This window comes from Ixodes scapularis, unplaced genomic scaffold, assembly GCF_016920785.2.
Source record: "Ixodes scapularis isolate PalLabHiFi unplaced genomic scaffold, ASM1692078v2 PGA_scaffold0__279_contigs__length_252992795, whole genome shotgun sequence".
NCBI classification, from domain to species: Eukaryota; Metazoa; Arthropoda; class Arachnida; order Ixodida; family Ixodidae; genus Ixodes; species Ixodes scapularis.
Window position 1 is genome coordinate 10,092,916 of NW_024609835.1, and position 18,926 is coordinate 10,111,841.

General features: G+C 47.0%; 1 protein-coding gene across 1 annotated transcript in view; it reads right to left on the minus strand.

The window, feature by feature from the left end:
* The window catches only part of LOC8029595 (delta(14)-sterol reductase TM7SF2), an 86,154-nt gene that overhangs the window by 49,787 nt on the left and 17,441 nt on the right, over positions 1–18,926 (minus strand). Inside the window, exon 2 of the mRNA XM_042290822.1 lies at positions 17,652–18,087. Coding sequence (XP_042146756.1) covers positions 17,652–18,087 — 436 coding nt within the window. The remainder of the gene's footprint in view (positions 1–17,651; positions 18,088–18,926) is intronic.

Genomic DNA, 18,926 nt, shown 5'->3' on the forward strand with positions numbered 1-18,926 from the left:
GCATCATCTCGGAAACTCTGCCTATCCGTCTGCCTGCCACTTGCCGCTACGCACCAATCGCCTCGCGCATCTACTGGTCTGCGCCGATTACATCATCGAAGCGGTAGCGTAAAAGGGGACCACCATCGACACCACCGTCATTTGGCAGCAGCGACGGCCAACAGTTCACGGCACTAAACGCTGAACCACGTATTTGCAGATATCTTGTGCTGCTGCCTCGTCTGTATCATCGGGCAAGGTGCAGGACCGTCGCATCATCTCGGAAACTCTGCCTATCCGTCTGCCTGCCACTTGCCGCTACGCACCAATCGCCTCGCGCATCTACTGGTCTGCGCCGATTACATCATCGAAGCGGTAGCGTAAAAGGGGACCACCATCGACACCACCGTCATTTGGCAGCAGCGACGGCCAACAGTTCACGGCACTAAACGCTGAACCACGTATTTGCAGATATCTTGTGCTGCTGCCTCGTCTGTATCATCGGGCAAGGTGCAGGACCGTCGCCATACCTCGGCGAAGTCACTCACGAACTCGCTCACTCACACTCACTCACGCTCACCGCGTCATGATGAAGGGCTGTGAATGACTTCGTGAACTCGGACCAAGTCGTGATGTGAAGGGGATGTGATTTCGTGAACGCGGAAGGAGTCGTGATGTGAATGGGCGTGACTCCGTGAACGCGAAAGAACTCGTGATGTGAAGGGGATGTGACTTCGTGAACGCGGAAGGAGTCGTGATGTGAACGGGCGTGACTCCGTGAACTCGGAAGAAGCCGTGATGTGAAGGGGATGTTACTTCGTGAACGCGGAACGAGTCGTGATGCGAAGGGGAGTGACTTCATGAACTCGGAAGGAGCCGTGATGTGACGGGGAGTGACCTCGTGAACTCTGACGCACCCGTGATGCAATGGTGAAGGACTTCGTGAATCTGGTATATACGTGATGTGATGGTGAATGAATTCGTGAACTGAATTCGTGATGTGATGGGGACTGAGTTCGTGAACTAGGAGTCAGGACTCAGGAGATGTCGGTATGGATTTGCTTGCGTGTGCGTACTCTTCGCGACTGATAGCCGACTTGACATTTGGCAGTGTCTGCAGCATGTTGGTGCCCTTATACGCACAAACATGCTGTGGCGGTTAGCACAGAGTGCTGACGGAGCAGAAACTTGGAAGGAACTTCTGTTATAGCCCAGAACGAGATTCGTAGGGGTGGTCTGGTAACGTTTGGGGGAAGCAACTGCAGGTGGCGTTTGCTTTGGAGGACTTTGAGAGAGGATGTGACATTTTGCGTGTGCGACTATGCGCGGCTTAAGCGCTAAATCGGAAATGGGGAGGGGACTGTGTATTGCAGACGAAGCGGCACCAGCGCTTCCCAAATGGGGATTGGGGGGGAGGGGGGGGGATGTTTAGACCGGCACAGACTCAGCGGCGACTCCAACGAGTTTGGCGGGCCTCGGCTCCTCTGCCCCGATACTGCGGGCGTGCGTACCCGCGTCGCGTAGTACATGTGCAGCTTAGCGAACGTTAGGGGGGCTTTGTCTGTGCGCGGCAGACGTTTGAGCCTCCTGCATGGCCGTGGGGTTCCGTTTACGCGGCGCGGCTTGGCGGCTCCACCTTTTGGTGTGTGTGTCATTGTGTGTGGGGGGCCGGGGAAGGTGTCGTTTTACCACTGTGCTATTCTGCCACGAGAGGGTTTCTCTTCGCGTTGATTGCATCTGCGTGCGTCCGTGCGCCCATGTTTTTGTCTTTTGTAAGCGCGTGCGTGCGCGCACCCCTCAAGGAAACACAAATAAAACCGTCTTCCCAGAGCTTTTACGCGAGTACTGGTGGGACCCTAACTGGACTATGCAATGTTTGTTTTCTCGCTCTCGCTTAATAATGCTTAGAGATATTCTATGATGCTGGTAATATGCGGCATACGCTCGTTTTTATCCGTCCACACGAAAAAGCGTGCGCTGGATTTGATCTGTTTCGGCCGCTTCCGGATTTTTTCAAACGCTATTTAGCATCTAAGATTTCGGGAAGGCTTGACGCTATTCTAGAAAAATCACGGAAGTTTACGGGCTTCATCCATATTCCAGAGAATTATGATAATTTTAAAAATGTGAGGAAACAGCCGATTGGCATCATGGTTTGTCGCCCACGTTTCCTAACAAGCGCGCGGACATGTCCGTTGCAATAACAGACGGAGATGATTTTACGTGCTCTCAGGCGTTTAGGTGGGGGCTTCGCTTGCTGTTGCCGATAATAGTTTTCATCACAGTCGTGCATATTCCTGAGATGTTGAATTCTAGGAATACGAACAGAGTTCTTCGATTTCCGTTGAACGTGAATATTGACTAAAGAGATTTTTGTTTCTGTTTATTTGAGCAAACGTCAGCTACTGGCACGATACTTGTGTGTAAAAGCCGGACCCCATAAGAAAATATGCGACGAGCACGTGGCGAAACTCAATCCACTAAGCAGCCTAGCCTTACTCCGTGAACAGCGCCTCGAACGCGAAGGCGGAGTACGAGTGTTCAAAGATTCTTGATAAAATGACATAAATCTTTTCCAAGGGAGGAGACAGATAGTCCGTCCCCATTTCTGAATTTATCTCTTTTTTTTTTTATGCTAGCTAGTTTTGCATACGAACCATATCGGCCACATTTTGCTGGAGTGCTTTTCCATTCGAAATCGAGACCACTCTTCTTACATAAGCGCTTAGACATTCGTCTTCTCGTAATTTTCCTGAGCAAGTGACTCATTCAAAGGTCTGTTGAGTTTTTTCAACAGCGTCGGAGCGATACGAATAACTTTCACTTCGATCGGAAGTGAGAGCCCATCACACAGGACCACAAGCAGACCGCGATTGCGTTGTCATCACCGTCATCCTGCTGTTGCAAGCAGGCTACCAATGAAAAACAAGGTGCGCGGTCGAGGTCGAAGTCAAATTCGAAGTAAGTGTTTATACGACGTGCAAGTAGGGGTACCAAAACGTGTCTTTCGCGCTTGCGAACGTTATCGTGACCCATTGAAAAGAAGTAAATACGAAGAATGGCACAACAATCAGCGGGAAACATAAAAAGCGCGCACAGAACGTGCGAAGACGAGACAAAAAAGCGCGCGCCGTCACTGGTCAAAACGAGGTGTAAATAGCGGTACGTCAGAGCGTCTGAGGGGTAAACAAACACACGAGGTGCGCAAAGAGCTGAATAAGCCTGTTATTTTTAAAACATGAAAAACTATTGAACCGGGCTTGCCGCGTTCCTTTAAACTTTTTCCATGCACGTCGCCGTGCTGTTCTGGGGCACGTATCGTCGGTTTACTCAAAGAGCTTTTACTTTCCCAGGCTCTTTAGACACTGGCATTGCACCTTTTTGTCAGATGAGCCGGCGATGTCCAGTTTTTCTGACAGGCTGTGTTCCCCTTCTAGAAGTGTAAACGAGCTGTTTACCCGTCCTCCCATCTTGCATTTCCCACCATACCTTGTTCCAAAATGACCCTTCTTTTGTAACAAAAACAAAATTAAGAACCTGCCTCTATTCATTTCAAAGACTATGTTTGATGCTCACTGAAGACGTCCTCACTGGCTCTGTCTGCTTGAAGAAATCACCGGTTATCAAGGGGAGCTGAAGGAGCGAAGACGACCTCTGTTTCTCTTCCCTTCGAGATTAGTTAGCTTGCTTCTCCTTGCCAACGTCGTCTTTAATTTCACTAGAAAAACGATAAACGGTAGGGAGTTCCTGTAGACGGTTTTCGTGCTCGGTAACGATACCCAATAACGATACTATGCATGCACAAAGACGACAGAAGAGTATCGGGATTATTGGAACAATAAACAAAATTCCCTAGTTTCTTAGACGTGTAAACAGGAAGTATAAGCACTTACTTAATTCGTCCCCAACACGCTCGTTTGCGATTAGTGCTTTTGTGTTTCAAGCTTGGGGTAAGCTTTTGTGTTTCAAGCTTGAGGCAACCTGTAGGTACAAAGTTTGACCTTGCCAAGTGTAGGGAAAAGTTCGCTGTTCGGGTTTTTCCTTTTACGACCTTTGTCGACCCGTTGTGACCTGTTCTTTTTTGTTACGGGTTACGTGTGGAGTCTGTCGGTTTTGGTTTTAAGGAGCCTTTTGGTTTTTGTTTTAAGGAGCATCTATGTTACGCCCGACGCGCCACCACCGTGCCGTGACGTAACAGAGATGAGTTCATGTATAGGTGAATATGTCGCCGAAATTATGTTCTGGCTATACACGAACCAACGAACTCATCTCTGTTACGTCACGGCGCGGTGGTCGCGCGTCGGGCGCACTTCCGGTCTGGGGCTGAAGGCGGAAGTCCCTATGTGAGACGTGTATTCTAGCGTTGTAGTAAAAAAAAAAAAACCTGACAAAAACTTGCCTTTTCTTCAAAACGCTGCGACTGGGGCTGTACTAAAAGAGTCGAGAAAGGTTGGAAGATCAGTTTTCATGTGCTCGGTTCGTTCGAGCACGTGGATATGTGCCGTGAAAATGGAAAACCAGTCGCCGTCGGACCACGATTGCTTGGGCGGGAAGCAGTTTGGGTTAAATTCACGGATACTTGTTGTCATCAGATTTATATGTTTTGTTCCGTCATGAAAGCGGGAATACCGCCAAGTTGTTGGGACCGCCTGCATGCGGACGTTCAGTGTGTCTTCAAGATCGAACGGCCGCCTGATCGCTCGAACTGTCATCTGCTTTTTCAAACGCTTCTGCTCGTCGTCTGCTCTTTTAGACGACACCGGCCCGTGGACCAAATGTTGGCCCGGTACTTGCGATAAGAAGTAAGTGCAGGCCTCAAAATACTTAACTTCGAAAATTGGTAAGCAGGCTCGATGTCAACAGTGGATACAAGGAGATGTTGATCGTTGTTACCAGTGACCATCAACGACTTGTTATGCCTCATTCACTTGGTCCGATTCTGCTTGCGATTTTCAGTATCGATGTTGAACATCTCAGCTACGGTTCACGCTGTTGTAACCCGAGCGACGTCATGACTGAAAATTGTGTCCGAAATTTCATCATGCGAATCAGGCTTTAGCGTACCCTCTGCGGCGTCCACGCGGAATGAATCGCCGCATGTCACATTATTCACGCGAAGTTTTGTGGTGTAGCGAGCCTCGGTAATTTCGCTGAGGCTGCTCAAGTAGTCAGGCATTGCCAGGAAGACGTAGAATCAACAATTCCAACGCAGAAAAGTGCACGGGGACTCACACCGCCGCCGAGAACAACGCAATTCAATGGTTTGTTTATCGGCGACGCGGCGAGCTTCTTGCCCACACCCCATCGCGCATGCGCGGCGCCGGTGGCGTCGGTGACGAGCGCTCCAGTTTGTTTGTAAACATGAGTTGGTGTATAAAATATAGTGGAAAAATGATGTGAAATGAGGTGCCACTGAGCACCACGTTTTACATGCTCACGTCACGTCATGTGAGTATAACGTTAGAAAATTCATTTTTAAGTCTAGATACTTTAGTCCTTGTCATTCGCAGAGTTTTTTCCGTAGGTAGCAGCCGCCTGCATTACTGGTGTTCTCGCGGAAAGTGGCGCACTAGCTCCCAATCAATCGCACAGCGTGCCATCATGACTGAAAGCAATGCCATGGGGTGAAACTGGAAGACCCTGTCCTCTAATAAAACGCTTCGTAGAGATTCCCGCTTCAAGAACTTGCGTCCCATCAAGTTTCCGAGTCTATTATACTCGCGAACACCGCCCCGTCGGACTTTAGCAAATGATTGACTCTTTGTCCCACAGATGTTTAGTCGAACTGTGGTAAAGTTTGAAGGTGGGCCAGTCGGTGCATAGTTCACAGTCTTTGTAGCAAGTTCGGAGCCCTCACCGGCCTGGCCGGAGCGGCTTGGTGGGCTGTGGACTTTTGACAAAGACCGTTCATACAAGGAAAAACGGCGCAAGAGGACGCAGGGAAAGCAAGTAGCGGACAGACAGCGCTGTGCACGTGTCGCTGTTCTACTTGTGTGTGTGTCCTTTTGCGCCGCGGTTCCTTTCATGTTTAGTCGAACGGAGCTTCAGATGCGTAGGAGTTTAACGAAATACGGAAACATGCCGCCCACAGGTTTCGACATAGGTGTAGCGTGCCAAGTACGTTCAGCACATTGCGCTATTGTACTTATATTCAGTGACCGGTGAAGACCGCAGTGCAAGGTCTGCCTGCAGCGCGAGGTTTCTAGCCTCCGGGTCACCACTGCGCATCCGACTGTTGGGGCTGGTATACGTTCTCTGTGCCTCAACTCTCGAGGCATGCGTATCCCGCGCGCCCCGGGAACTTCGTCTTTCATTGATTTTGTATGCATGTTGTTTTCGTGGACCTGCGTCACCAGAAAAGCACAAGCTTGCAAGGGCAGCGAATGCTCGGCGGAAGGGAGCGAGTGCGCGCTCGGGGCTTCGGACTGCAGTCTTAACCAAGTTAAGAATGCAGTAAGCTCCGCATTTTGCGTGAGCCCACTACAGTATAATTAGGGCTCCGCGTTTTCGAATAAACCCTATGAAATCCGAAGAACACTTCCTGTTTAAACTTTTGCCGATTGGGGTTTATCCGAAAAACCCCGAATATTTGGGGCTGCCAGAAGTAATAACGCCGACAGGTCTTCATATTTCCCCGGAATTTGCAACAAGCTTTACGTTTGTCATCTTTTCTAGTTGCAACTTATGAGGTAGCTTCTCTTACGACCACAGTCGAAGTCTCGCATATGAAAAGGCTGATTTACTAAATTCACAAACTGCTGTTTTCTAAATTTAATTCGCACCACCGAAGAAGCCGACAAACTCCGAATTTTGTATACCATTAAAGGAAGCTCCAAAAAACACCCCGAATTCATTCTAAAAAAAATTGCAGTGGCTTAGCTCGGCTATGCCATGATATACGTAGCGTAAGCTTAGGTTCAGCTGGTTATTCTTAGCTTTCCTGGTTGTCTAGGATTCGCTTGATTATCATGCTTACTGCTGCTTCAATGACACAGACGGTTTACGGATTATGTGACTACTTCGGGATCCGATGAGTTAAGCTTCTCCGCTCTTCTTATTGCGGAGGAGGCGCCGTGTAACCGAGCCTTCGGTTGCACGTCAAAAGATCCCCAGATGGTCCAAATTAATCCTCCGCTGGGGCGTGCCAGATGCCCGTCGTTGGTTTGGCCGGCTGTGCGCCGTGTTATGTATCAAGCAACCAAGCTGCCGCCCAGAACAACCGGACAGCGCGAGCCATGATCTCGAGCGGGTCCATGCGCGCGGCGCGTGCATCGGGGACTGACGTCACTGCTCCTCGCGCATACGCAGCACGACTCGCCAGAAGCCACGCGAAACTGCTCAGCCTCGGCCAGTGTAGCCTACGCTACAAAATAAACTCCGAAAAACACGCTCCGTTTCTATTCAAAAATAAACTCCGAAAACACAGTACGCTACCTATAATACGAGTCTACGCGCAGCCAAACCCCGGCGTAAAACAACGAGCGCGCCTCGCTTCGGTTCAAAGCTGAGAAAAGTGGAGTCGACCGCCATCATTAGTTATCTCGACTGCATTTCGCTCAAAGTAGGTTGAGCGACACGAACACGCTCAGAAGTAAACATATTGCTTTGAGGGGAATGATCCAATGAGTGGTATAATTAATGATGAGGTGTGCTCTGACCAACGGGTTTGAATAAAACACAGATTTCATTGCTTCGGCAAGCTGCAGGTCGCCTCTTTAAGAGGTTTTTCAGGGGAGGCACTTACTTTTTTTATTTATTTGTTTAACTGACATACCCTCAGGGCCATCGGCATTACAGAGGTGAGCGGGAGTAAGGAGAGAACAGAACAAAGCTGTACACTTTGGAGCTCAGTCTGAGCTGTATAGATTATTTACGGCAATTTTATATAGTAAGTGGCAATTGTGGTAACAGATGAGGGAAGGTAGTTCCAGTCAACTGAAATTTTTTGGAATGGATGACTCTTGTTTTAAAATGTCTATTTTATATATATATGATGAAATCCGTGACAAAATATTAGACGGGTGATTCAGCGGTCGGTTGTGAAGTATTGCGTTATTATGGTATCTCTTATGAAAGTGTCATCGACGCGCTATTTTACGACGTAAAGTGAGGTAGGCAACGATAGGCTGGTTGCCATGGATCATAATTATTAAGATAAAACACACAGAACAATTTTGTACTGATTGAACGACGGTTTAGCCAGCGAAACCTGGCCCACGACGTTTCATCGAATGGCATTTTAGCGAATTGCGGCGTTCATTTGACCGAATAGATAAAATGGAGGCCGCCGCCGTCCTGTTTTCGAGCTTGCCAACCTTTGGCGATGGACGCTCGAACTTGAGTTCATATTTTTTTCCCAAACTATAGCAAAGCACCCCTTGCTATCGTTCCGAACAGACCACCTGGCGCGGTCTGTTTGGATGCCCAGTTTGCCGCCCCTACAAATGCCTATAATAAACGTCGACTCGCGTATGTGATCTCTGTTCGCTAAAATGTAATTCGCTAAAACGTCTTCGTTCATATAATATGGACTCGTATTAACGTTAGTCAGATGATTCACAAAAATCGTGCACGCAGGTTCGTGTCTGTCTCTCCTTTTTGCCCCCTCGGCGAGCGGTCGTTGGCAAAAATATAAGCGCCTTCTTTAAAAAAAAGAAAAGAAAAGAAAAGAAAAATTGTGCGCAACGAAAGTAAAAAAAAAAAAAAAAAGACAGGCCAGAAGATTTTGAGGTGGGGTCCCCTCCGCAATCCCAACGCCGACAACCAGGCGAAGTCTAGGGAGCCTTCATGTGCGCTTTGCTAGGGTGATGCCACCCTTTGTAATACCGCTCGCCGACAAAACAGCAGCCATTTTGGTTCTGGGCATCCGTGGGGCTTATAACTCTCCCGGAAACAAGCACCCTATCTCCCAAGTTCGGAGCAGGGAAGTCAAGAAGCCGCTCGCTCTCCACAGCATGAGCGCACGACGAAGAAAGCGCGAAACAAAACGAAAATAAAAGAAACGGGACAACAAGACAAGAGCAGGGTGCATCGCCCGGCCCAGCCCAATACCCCCCCCCCCCCCCCACACACACACACACACATACACACACACAGACACACACTGACACACACATCTGGAGCCGTCAGCGCCGCTGTGAAAGAACTTTGAGGATGGCTGAGAGCCGGAGGCAGTGGCGGTGGCCGCGGCTGCAGAAGCCGACGCCGCTTTCCGTGACCTCGGTGACTCGGTGAATGGCTGTGACTCGGTGAATGGCTGTGGCTCGGTGAACGGCTGTGACTCGGTGAAAAGCCGTGAAGTCGAACCGGTCGAACGACTTCATGAACGGGATCAGTTCACGGACGTGAGGGGAACGACTTGCTGAACTCGATGAGCTCGTGATGGGACGGTGAGCGACTTCGTGAATTCAGAGTTGGCGGTGATGGGATGGGGAATGCTTCATGAACTCTGTCGGATTCGTGATGTGACGGTGAGCGACTTTGTGAATTCAGAGCTGGCGGTGATGGGATTGGGAATGCTTCATGAACTCTATAGGATTCGTGATGTGACGGTGAAGTACTTCGTGAACTTGACGGATTCGTGAAGTGACGGTGAATGACTTTGTGAGTTCAGAGATTGAGGTGTCGTGATGGGGATGAGTTTGTTGCCCGGTTGAACTCCGTGATGTGAATGGCCGTGACTTTTGGATGTCGGTGTACTTTATGATGTGAAGAGCCGTGAATATTAGACATCGGTGTACACTGTGATGTGAAGGGCTGTGACATTTGGACGTCGGTGTACTTTGTGATGTGAAAGGCCGTGACTTTTAGACGTCGGTGTACTCTGTGATGTGAAAGGCTGTGACTTTTGGACGTCAATGTACTTTGTGATGTGAAGGGCTGTGACTTTTGGGTGTTGCTGTAATTAGTGATGTGGTGGTGAGTGAGTGGGTTCGGAAATGCCGACCTATGACCGTCGCATCATCTCGGAAACTCTGCCTATCCGTCTGCCTGCCACTTGCCGCTACGCACCAATCGCCTCGCGCATCTACTGGTCTGCGCCGATTACATCATCGAAGCGGTAGCGTAAAAGGGGACCACCATCGACACCACCGTCATTTGGCAGCAGCGACGGCCAACAGTCCACGGCACTAAACGCTGAACCACGTATTTGCAGATATCTTGTGCTGCTGCCTCGTCTGTATCATCGGGCAAGGTGCAGGACCGTCGCATCATCTCGGAAACTCTGCCTATCCGTCTGCCTGCCACTTGCCGCTACGCACCAATCGCCTCGCGCATCTACTGGTCTGCGCCGATTACATCATCGAAGCGGTAGCGTAAAAGGGGACCACCATCGACACCACCGTCATTTGGCAGCAGCGACGGCCAACAGTCCACGGCACTAAACGCTGAACCACGTATTTGCAGATATCTTGTGCTGCTGCCTCGTCTGTATCATCGGGCAAGGTGCAGGACCGTCGCATCATCTCGGAAACTCTGCCTATCCGTCTGCCTGCCACTTGCCGCTACGCACCAATCGCCTCGCGCATCTACTGGTCTGCGCCGATTACATCATCGAAGCGGTAGCGTAAAAGGGGACCACCATCGACACCACCGTCATTTGGCAGCAGCGACGGCCAACAGTCCACGGCACTAAACGCTGAACCACGTATTTGCAGATATCTTGTGCTGCTGCCTCGTCTGTATCATCGGGCAAGGTGCAGGACCGTCGCATCATCTCGGAAACTCTGCCTATCCGTCTGCCTGCCACTTGCCGCTACGCACCAATCGCCTCGCGCATCTACTGGTCTGCGGCGATTACATCATCGAAGCGGTAGCGTAAAAGTGGACCACCATCGACACCACCGTCATTTGGCAGCAGCGACGGCCAACAGTTCACGGCACTAAACGCTGAACCACGTATTTGCAGGTTGGTTCATTATCCTGTTGTCTGACGTGTTTTTTTTTTTTTTTGCATTTCTTCTGTCGCTACTGCCATAGTGTATATTGTATTGTGCTGGTTTGTTCTGTTTTTGTTTTGTACCTAAGATATGGCAAAGGATCTCACCAAAATGTTCACTGAGTTAAAAGAGGACTTAAAGAAAGAAGTAAGAACGTTGAAAGACTCGTTTCATAGAGACCTCCGAGCTGATTTACGTGAAGTTAAGACTAGCATGGACTTCATGAACGGCCAATTCGAACTAATGAAAAAGAAACTGGACGAAGTTCTCAAGGAAAACGTGGCATTAAAAAAAGAAAACGAAGGCCTTCGTCAAACAAATGCAGATTTGCAGAAAGAGATGAAAGAATGTCAGACTGGGCTGCTTCTCTGCGAGCAGTACACGCGAAACGTAAACCTAGAGATTAAAGGCATTCCAAAATGTGATAACGAACAACTCGGAACCGTTCTGACCCAAATCGGTGAGATCATCGGTGAACCGATAACGCACTCCGACATCGAAGTGTGTCATCGTGTACCGACGCGTATCGCTGGAGAAAGCAACATCATCGTCCAGTTTCTAAACCGCCGTAAACGCGATGCTGTACTTCAGAAGGAAAAGAAGAGGCGTATCACTTCTGTTGATCTTGGCCTCTCGCCGGCTTTGCCAGTTTTTGTAAATGAGCACTTATGCCCAGCGCTCAAGCGTCTGCTTGGCAAAGCTATCGGGAGGAAGCGAGAATTTCACTGGAAATTTGTCTGGGCAAAAAATGGAAAGATATTCGCCCGGAAGTCTGACAGCACGCCTATTGTTCAACTTGTGAATGAAGATGATCTCGTCAAAATTTGCTAGATATTGATGTAAATGACTGTCTCGCCGAATGGAAATGCGGTATCCCGACTGTATTTTGCCATCCGATGTAATGAAATGCTTACAAACTAAGAACGCTCTTTCTGCATTTCACCTCCAATGTGCGCTCTCTCAGAAATAAAGTGGATACATTTGACACATTAATTTCTCATTTTCCATCTCAGTTCGACGTCTTTATGCTAAAAGAAACATGGTACCATGACCACGATGATATGTATGCCTTGCAAGGCTCTACTGATTTTTATTTAAATCGTCAGGTGAAACGCGGAGGAGGTGTTTCCATCTACGTTCGGCAAAACATTAGGTGTGAACTTCTAGCAAGGTATACTGAAATGACAGATGATTTTGAAATACTAACTGTACGAAGTAACAACTTAGTTTTCTCAGTAGTATATAGACCGCCATCGGCGTGTTTTGATAAGTTTAGTTCGTTTCTAGATAGGTATCTTGAATTTCTATCTCTAAATATATTACCCCTTTTTCTTGGTGGAGATTTCAATGTGAACACACTGTTACACTCGACTTTATCATCGCAATTAGGTAACATCATCAGTTCAAATGGCTTCATGAATGTGATCCAGTCTCCCACTAGAATAAATATTTCCTGCTCCAGTGCCCTTGACCTTTTCGTTACCAATATTAGCATAGACGTCCATGACGCTGGTACAATAATTAGTGATATTAGCGATCACATTCCTATATTTATATCTTGTGAGGTTGGCGCTTCCATAGTGAAATCAAATAAAGTATCATATGTTTTTCAAAACATATCCGAGCGTAATTTGGAAAATTTTAGGGTTCAAATTTCGCGCACTGATTGGGGCCCAGTTTATTCTGAAACATGTGCAGATGAGGCGTATAACGCATTTATTAGCATCTTTAGCAATGTCTATAGCTCGAATTTTCCCTTATTAACAAAGACAGTCTCTAAAAATATTCGGAAGCCCTGGATCACTCTTCTGCACCTGAAAATGTCAAAAAAGAAGAATCGTTTATATAAGTCTTTCTTAACGTCGAGAGATCCCGATAAACTGATCATTTTCAAGCAATTTCGTAACCGCCTGACATCTGAATTGCGGAAAGCTAAACTGGAGTACCATACACAGCTTTTTAACCGAAATCGCAAAAAACGACCAGAATTAGTTTGGAAATCCATAAATGAGGTGTTACACCATAGTAGACCGCGTAAAGCTATTGGTGAACTTTCTGTTGACGGGAAAAACGTTTCTGGGCCATCACTAGCAGAACACTTCAATAAGGTATTCGTAAACTTAGGCCCACCACCAAGTAATGCTAATGCCTTCAGTTTTATACAAGATGTAGTGCACGAAACAATTTTTTTAGAACCGACTGATGAACACGAAGTATGTTCTATATTTACGGGTCTTAGCAATAGTAGAAGTTGCGACACAGATGATTTACAAGCTAGACCCGTAAAATTTGTTATATTTATCATCGCCTCTTACCTGGTGCATATTTTTAACCTTGCCTTGTCACAGGGGACGTTTCCTAGTAGAATGAAATTAGCTAAAGTATCAGTCATATTTAAAGGAGGAGATAAAAATCTACCGACAAACTATAGGCCTATCTCTATACTTGCTATATTTTCCAAAGGGCTTGAAACAATTATTTTAAAATGCCTCGATTCTTTCTTTGCTAAACATTCTGTGATTTCGGATTTTCAATATGGTTTTCGCAAAGGAAAGTCAACTGAGTCTGCATTGCTTCAACAAAAAGAAATTATTTTGAAAAATATAGAAAATCGCCTGTTTACCCTTGGTATATTTATAGATTTTAGTAAGGCGTTTGATTTCATAAACCATAAGATACTACTTGATAAACTATACTGTTATGGAATACGTGGTGTAACTCTGTCCCTTTTACATTCCTATTTGGAGCACCGTAAGCAATGTGTTGTGATCGATGGTCATACATCGCCTTTTCTTAACATACGATGTGGGGTTCCCCAGGGTAGTATACTTGGGCCAATGGTATTTAATGTGTATATTAATGATATTGTAAATATAAACAAACAAATAAAATACATAATATACGCTGATGATACCAGCCTATTTCATGCCGAAACGAGTGTTGAAAAATTAATCGTAGACGCAAATGATGTTCTTAGCCAGTTCCTTTTATGGTCCAACAACAATGGCCTTAAAATTAACATTCAGAAAACGAAAGCTATAGTTTTTCGACCAAAGAGCAGGGCTCTGCCAATTAATCATAATATTACAATAGGCAGCGTACCAATCAAGTTAGTGAAACAACATAAGACGCTTAAAATAATTTTTTCTGAACACCTTTTGTGGAATGATCATGTCAATTATCTTGTTACGAAGCTGTCTAGGGTGGTTGGAGTTATGTCACACTGCCGCAATATTTTCCCAGTTAACGTGAAATCACAGATCTACTATTCACTATTTCAGTCTTACATTAATTATTGCCATCTTGTTTGGGGGACAACTACACAAACAAACATAGAAAAACTTTCTTTACTTAAAAAAAAAAGCTGCTTCGTTATATCGCCAATGAGCACTATCTCGCTCACACCAAACCTTTGTTTGCCAAATATAAAATAATTAATCTTGATAAGATGTATGACTTTAGATTACTGCACAGCTTTCGTTTTTCATCTCCTGAGCATGCTTCGCTTTTTTGCAAGATGTCGGAGCTCTCCGAACATCCTCGTAGTTTCAACACCCGTCTTTTCGAAAAATGGATAGTACCACGAGCTCGTACTAACTATACTTACCAGTCAATTACATATCGTCTACCTTTATTACTTAATCATCTTCTTAATAATAATACTGATATATATCAAATGGGAAGGAAATCATTACTTATGCATTTCTTGGGAATTGTTCCGTGAAATTTCTTGAGCATACCCATACCTTTGTATAAATTTTGCATTTTGTACAGTGCTGTTAGAAGTTATGCGTTTGTGCGCCTTGTGTTTTGCGTAATTTTCTTCTATATGTAGCTGTATATGTTTTCAATCTGTCACAAGTTCTGCGAATAACTTATTATTTTTTCTTTTGTATAATGCTGTTAGAAGTTGAATGCATGAAGTGATTACTCAGCGTATCTTTGCATGTAATATCCTTTTGTGTTCTGAATGGATGTCCTGCTGACAAATTTTAGACAGGCCCCAGACCTCGTCAAGCCGCCACTGGCAGCTTTTTGTCTAGGGTCTCCGTTGGCTTAAAGGCCATAAATAAAACGATTGATTGATTGATTGATATCAGAAACTCGTGAGCAGTTTATATGGTTCTCTTATATGTCTTACATGGCGTTTATTGGACACAAGAAATTTCTCATTCAAATGGGTTCTGTGGACACCACAGCGGTGGCGCTGCTGTCGGAGCTGTGCATGCGTAGGCGCTTCACTTCACGCGAATTCGGTTTCTGCGCACGCGCAGTGCTGACACCTGGCGTGGGCAAAGCGGGCTTGTTTGGAAACACTGTGTTGGTGTGTAATACTGAGCTCGCATGGCCATTTGGGGCCATGATACGGATCGTCTAACTCACTGGAACGAGTACAGTGATCGGTGTTTTGAGCGCGTCGAACGAACGGTAAACTTCGCCTGGCGCCACGTTTCTTTGTGCGCGCCAACAGAAACTTTTGTGATGCCACGCGCAGAGCGAACGCCGTTGGGAGAAATTAGTCCTTTTTTTTTCGCTTTATGAAGTCCAGCGTTTAGAGATTTCTGGGAGTGTGCGCGTCGAGTTGTAGGGCTACGGGGTTACAGCCTTAGAAATGTTGTAACCTAGTTCAGCTGGTCCAGATATTTATTTACGAGCAGCAGCATGCTCGGCCGTCACATACGCCGGACCCTCGAGCCGCGAGTCACGCGAGCCCGTACTCGTGGCTCCATGGCGCCCTTGAGAAATACCCAACGGTAAGACGAATGTCGCCGACCTATTAGCGGCGAGATGTTTTGGTGGCGCCCTCCTATGGTTCTCTCGTGACGTCATTACCTTGCGAAAAATTAGTTCGACGTTGTTGGCATCGGCATGGGGGGAAGCTCGAAATCATAGCGCTCAGAGCAAGACTGCCAACACCGTCAAAATTAAAGTTCTTACTCAGCCGATGGGAAAACCTTTGGTGATGTCATAGTCAGCATTCGGCTAATCCTGGAAGGCCGACCACAGCGACGCTTTCGATCGCGCACGTCGCCAGTTGCTTTGCGACTCAGTCGAAACACCGATCGCTGGGCTTTCTTATTGACCAGTGCGCACAATAAGAAAATACGGTCTATAACAATTCGTAGCTTCAAAAATAGAAAGTGGGTGGGCGCTTTTTTTTTCATTGCTGTTTTTTTTTTTCTCATTGGTCAAGCGGAAGAAGAAGAAAGAAAAAAGGGTTATGTGCACCGAGAGCATTGCCGGGAAGCAAACATTCGGACGAGTGGTGTGGCGAGCGATGAAACCAGAAAGTATGGCAGGGAACCAGCTCGCGTTTAGCAAACTCATCACATAAGAGTAATTTACGCCCCTTGACGGAATGTGTGTTACGCCTCCCCCACGGGAGAATGAGAAAGACAGCTTCTTTGTTTAGATGTGCCGTAGTGAGTAGTAGTAGAGTGTTCCAGCAGATCGTTTTCGCGTTCCGATAAAAATTTCGAATACGGTGTCGACGCTTATGTGAATGCGCGGAATTATGGCTTGCTTCGAGCAAACGGCACATCACGGATCATATGCTTTCTGATATGAAGAATAGGCGGAGCCGTATATTGACAGGGTTTGGCCATTCATTGGAAAGTATAGGAGGCAAATGGGGAAGCGCCATTGGCCGAGAGCGGACCGGGCGTGTTCCAGGCGTGTTCAGAGATACGAATGTGGCCAGTCAGAGGCCGCGAATAATGTCCTGGCGGTGGTCGCCGAAAACAAAATTAATAAATGCGTCAGAGTAACTCTCGGTGACTGAAAATATGGTGCACGTGATTTTTCGATCACGGTGATGCAAAATCAAATTCCAGGAGGACGGTCGACGTGATCCGTACGCCAGGCGCCGAAGGCCGGTAAAATGCCGTCCGAGCGGTTGGACGCCGACCGAGCAAAAAAGAAACCTAGTGGCACATTCGATTCTTACATCTTTTTGCACGATCGTGATCGAAACATCACGTGCGCTATATTTTCAATCATGAAGTGTTACTCCATTTAACTCTTACGCGCTTATTAAAATTGTTTTTTGCTACCACCGATATGAGATTACTTTTGTGTTCTGATTGGCCAAGAGAGTACGTCACGCCTTCTACCTGCGTCTCGCGCACGCCCTGGCTCTGCCCGCTCCTCCTATTGACCAAACTCTGTATATACGGCTCTGGGAATACGGAGAGGCTAAGGATTGTCTTGGGTTGCTTTACTTTTGTTTGCTTATAGTTGACCTACACTTTTGGGGTTCTTTGTCTTCTAAATAGGCCGTCTTTTATTCGTTGATCATGACACAATTTTTTTCCCCCAGAAAGATAATTTGCAAAGCATACCGGTACGTGCTTTTGTTTGTCATGCTGAAAAACCTAAAATGTCACCACCAGGGAACGCTGTCGCGCACATCGGTGCCAAATCGGCTTCACCACAGCCTCCTGAAAGCGTATCCCGAACCGTTTACATCCGGTTACCTCGGGTGAGCCGTGTCCTCAGAGAGCGTTAATAGAGCGTTTTTGTACCTCCAGTAACTATACCCGATTATACGAAAAAGCACTGTCGGAGTATTGGGTACCAATATTGGAGTCATCGGAACTGTCTACTAAAATGTTCTATTATTTGATATCGTTACCGGAGTGAAAAAAAAAACAGATCAACTGAAACTTCCCAAAATAACGCAAGAGCAAGTCCTAAACAGTCGAGCACTGCCGTACGCCGTGCCCTTCTTACCCTGCTGCCGGTGGGCCGGGCTGACGCTCCTCTTGCCGGTTCGCGATCGAGACCTGGACTGTCGCCGCGGGGTGGCGGCCTTCTTGGCCTTCTTGGTCGGGCTGCTGCCGGACGACTTCCGGGCAGACCTCTTGACCGGACTCCGGGAAGACCTCTTGGCCGGGCTCTGGTCCCGACTCGGAGACCTCGCCTTCTTCCTTGCGGAGGCTGAGGCGCCGCTCCGAGTCCGTTCCGACCGTCGCTTGACGGGACTGGCTCTGCGGGGGCTTGCCGCCTTCCTCCTTGGGCTCCCCGAAGGAGTCCTGGTGCGGCTCCGAGAGCGCCTCTCTTCCGTTCGCGCCGAAGTGCCGGCCTGCGTGTCTTCGGCGTCCGATTCGGGCACGGAGGACATCACCGTGCTGCTGAGGCTGGAGACTGAAACCGTCACCCCCGAGGGCTGCGGGTGCAAAGGAATGTCATGTCTGCCAAAGGCCTAAGCGCAAGATCTGGGTACCTTTTGAAATAAGGCCACACAGAAGATGACTGGTTGGGGACTATTCAAAGCACATCCATTTATTTATTTATTTGAAATACTATCGGTCCTACACAGGACCAAGATAGAAGTGGATTTTTCGCAACACAAAAAAAAAAAAAATGCACACGTTCAAAATGCACAGATTAATAACACGAATTTAACACAATAATGAAATGACAACTCTAGGTACTGCTGTCAGAAATCTCTGAAACAAGGAAACTAAACTCTTCTCAAGTTCCAGCGGTAACGACATGTGCGGGTAGCTTGTTCCATTCACGCGCTATTTGTAAGAAGAACGAATACCTAAAACAGTCCTTAGAAAACTTCCGCTCTTCCACATACCGAGCATGCTTGCTGCGGGTTATATGCGACATGCTCTCATCAATATACTGTTGCTTATTTACTAGAACCAAGTTATTCATTATGTTATAAAAAAGGTTAAGCCGCTTCTGCTTCCTCCACACTTGAAGGAGGGGCAGATTTGCCCTTTTATAAAGAGGTGACACAGAGTCCAGCCGTCTATAGCTAGAAAAAACAAAACGTAACGCACGCCGTTGAACTTGCTCCAGATTTGATATAAGATATTTAACATGCGGGTCCCAGACTTCACATGCGTATTCTAATAAATGCTTTATTAGCATCTTGTATGCTGTGAGTCTTGTTTCTGAGGAAGCGAGTTTAAGAGTGCGCCTGATGTACCCTAATCTTTTATTACCTTTTCCGATTATATTACTAACGTGCGGTGTCCAACTTAGGTTTGA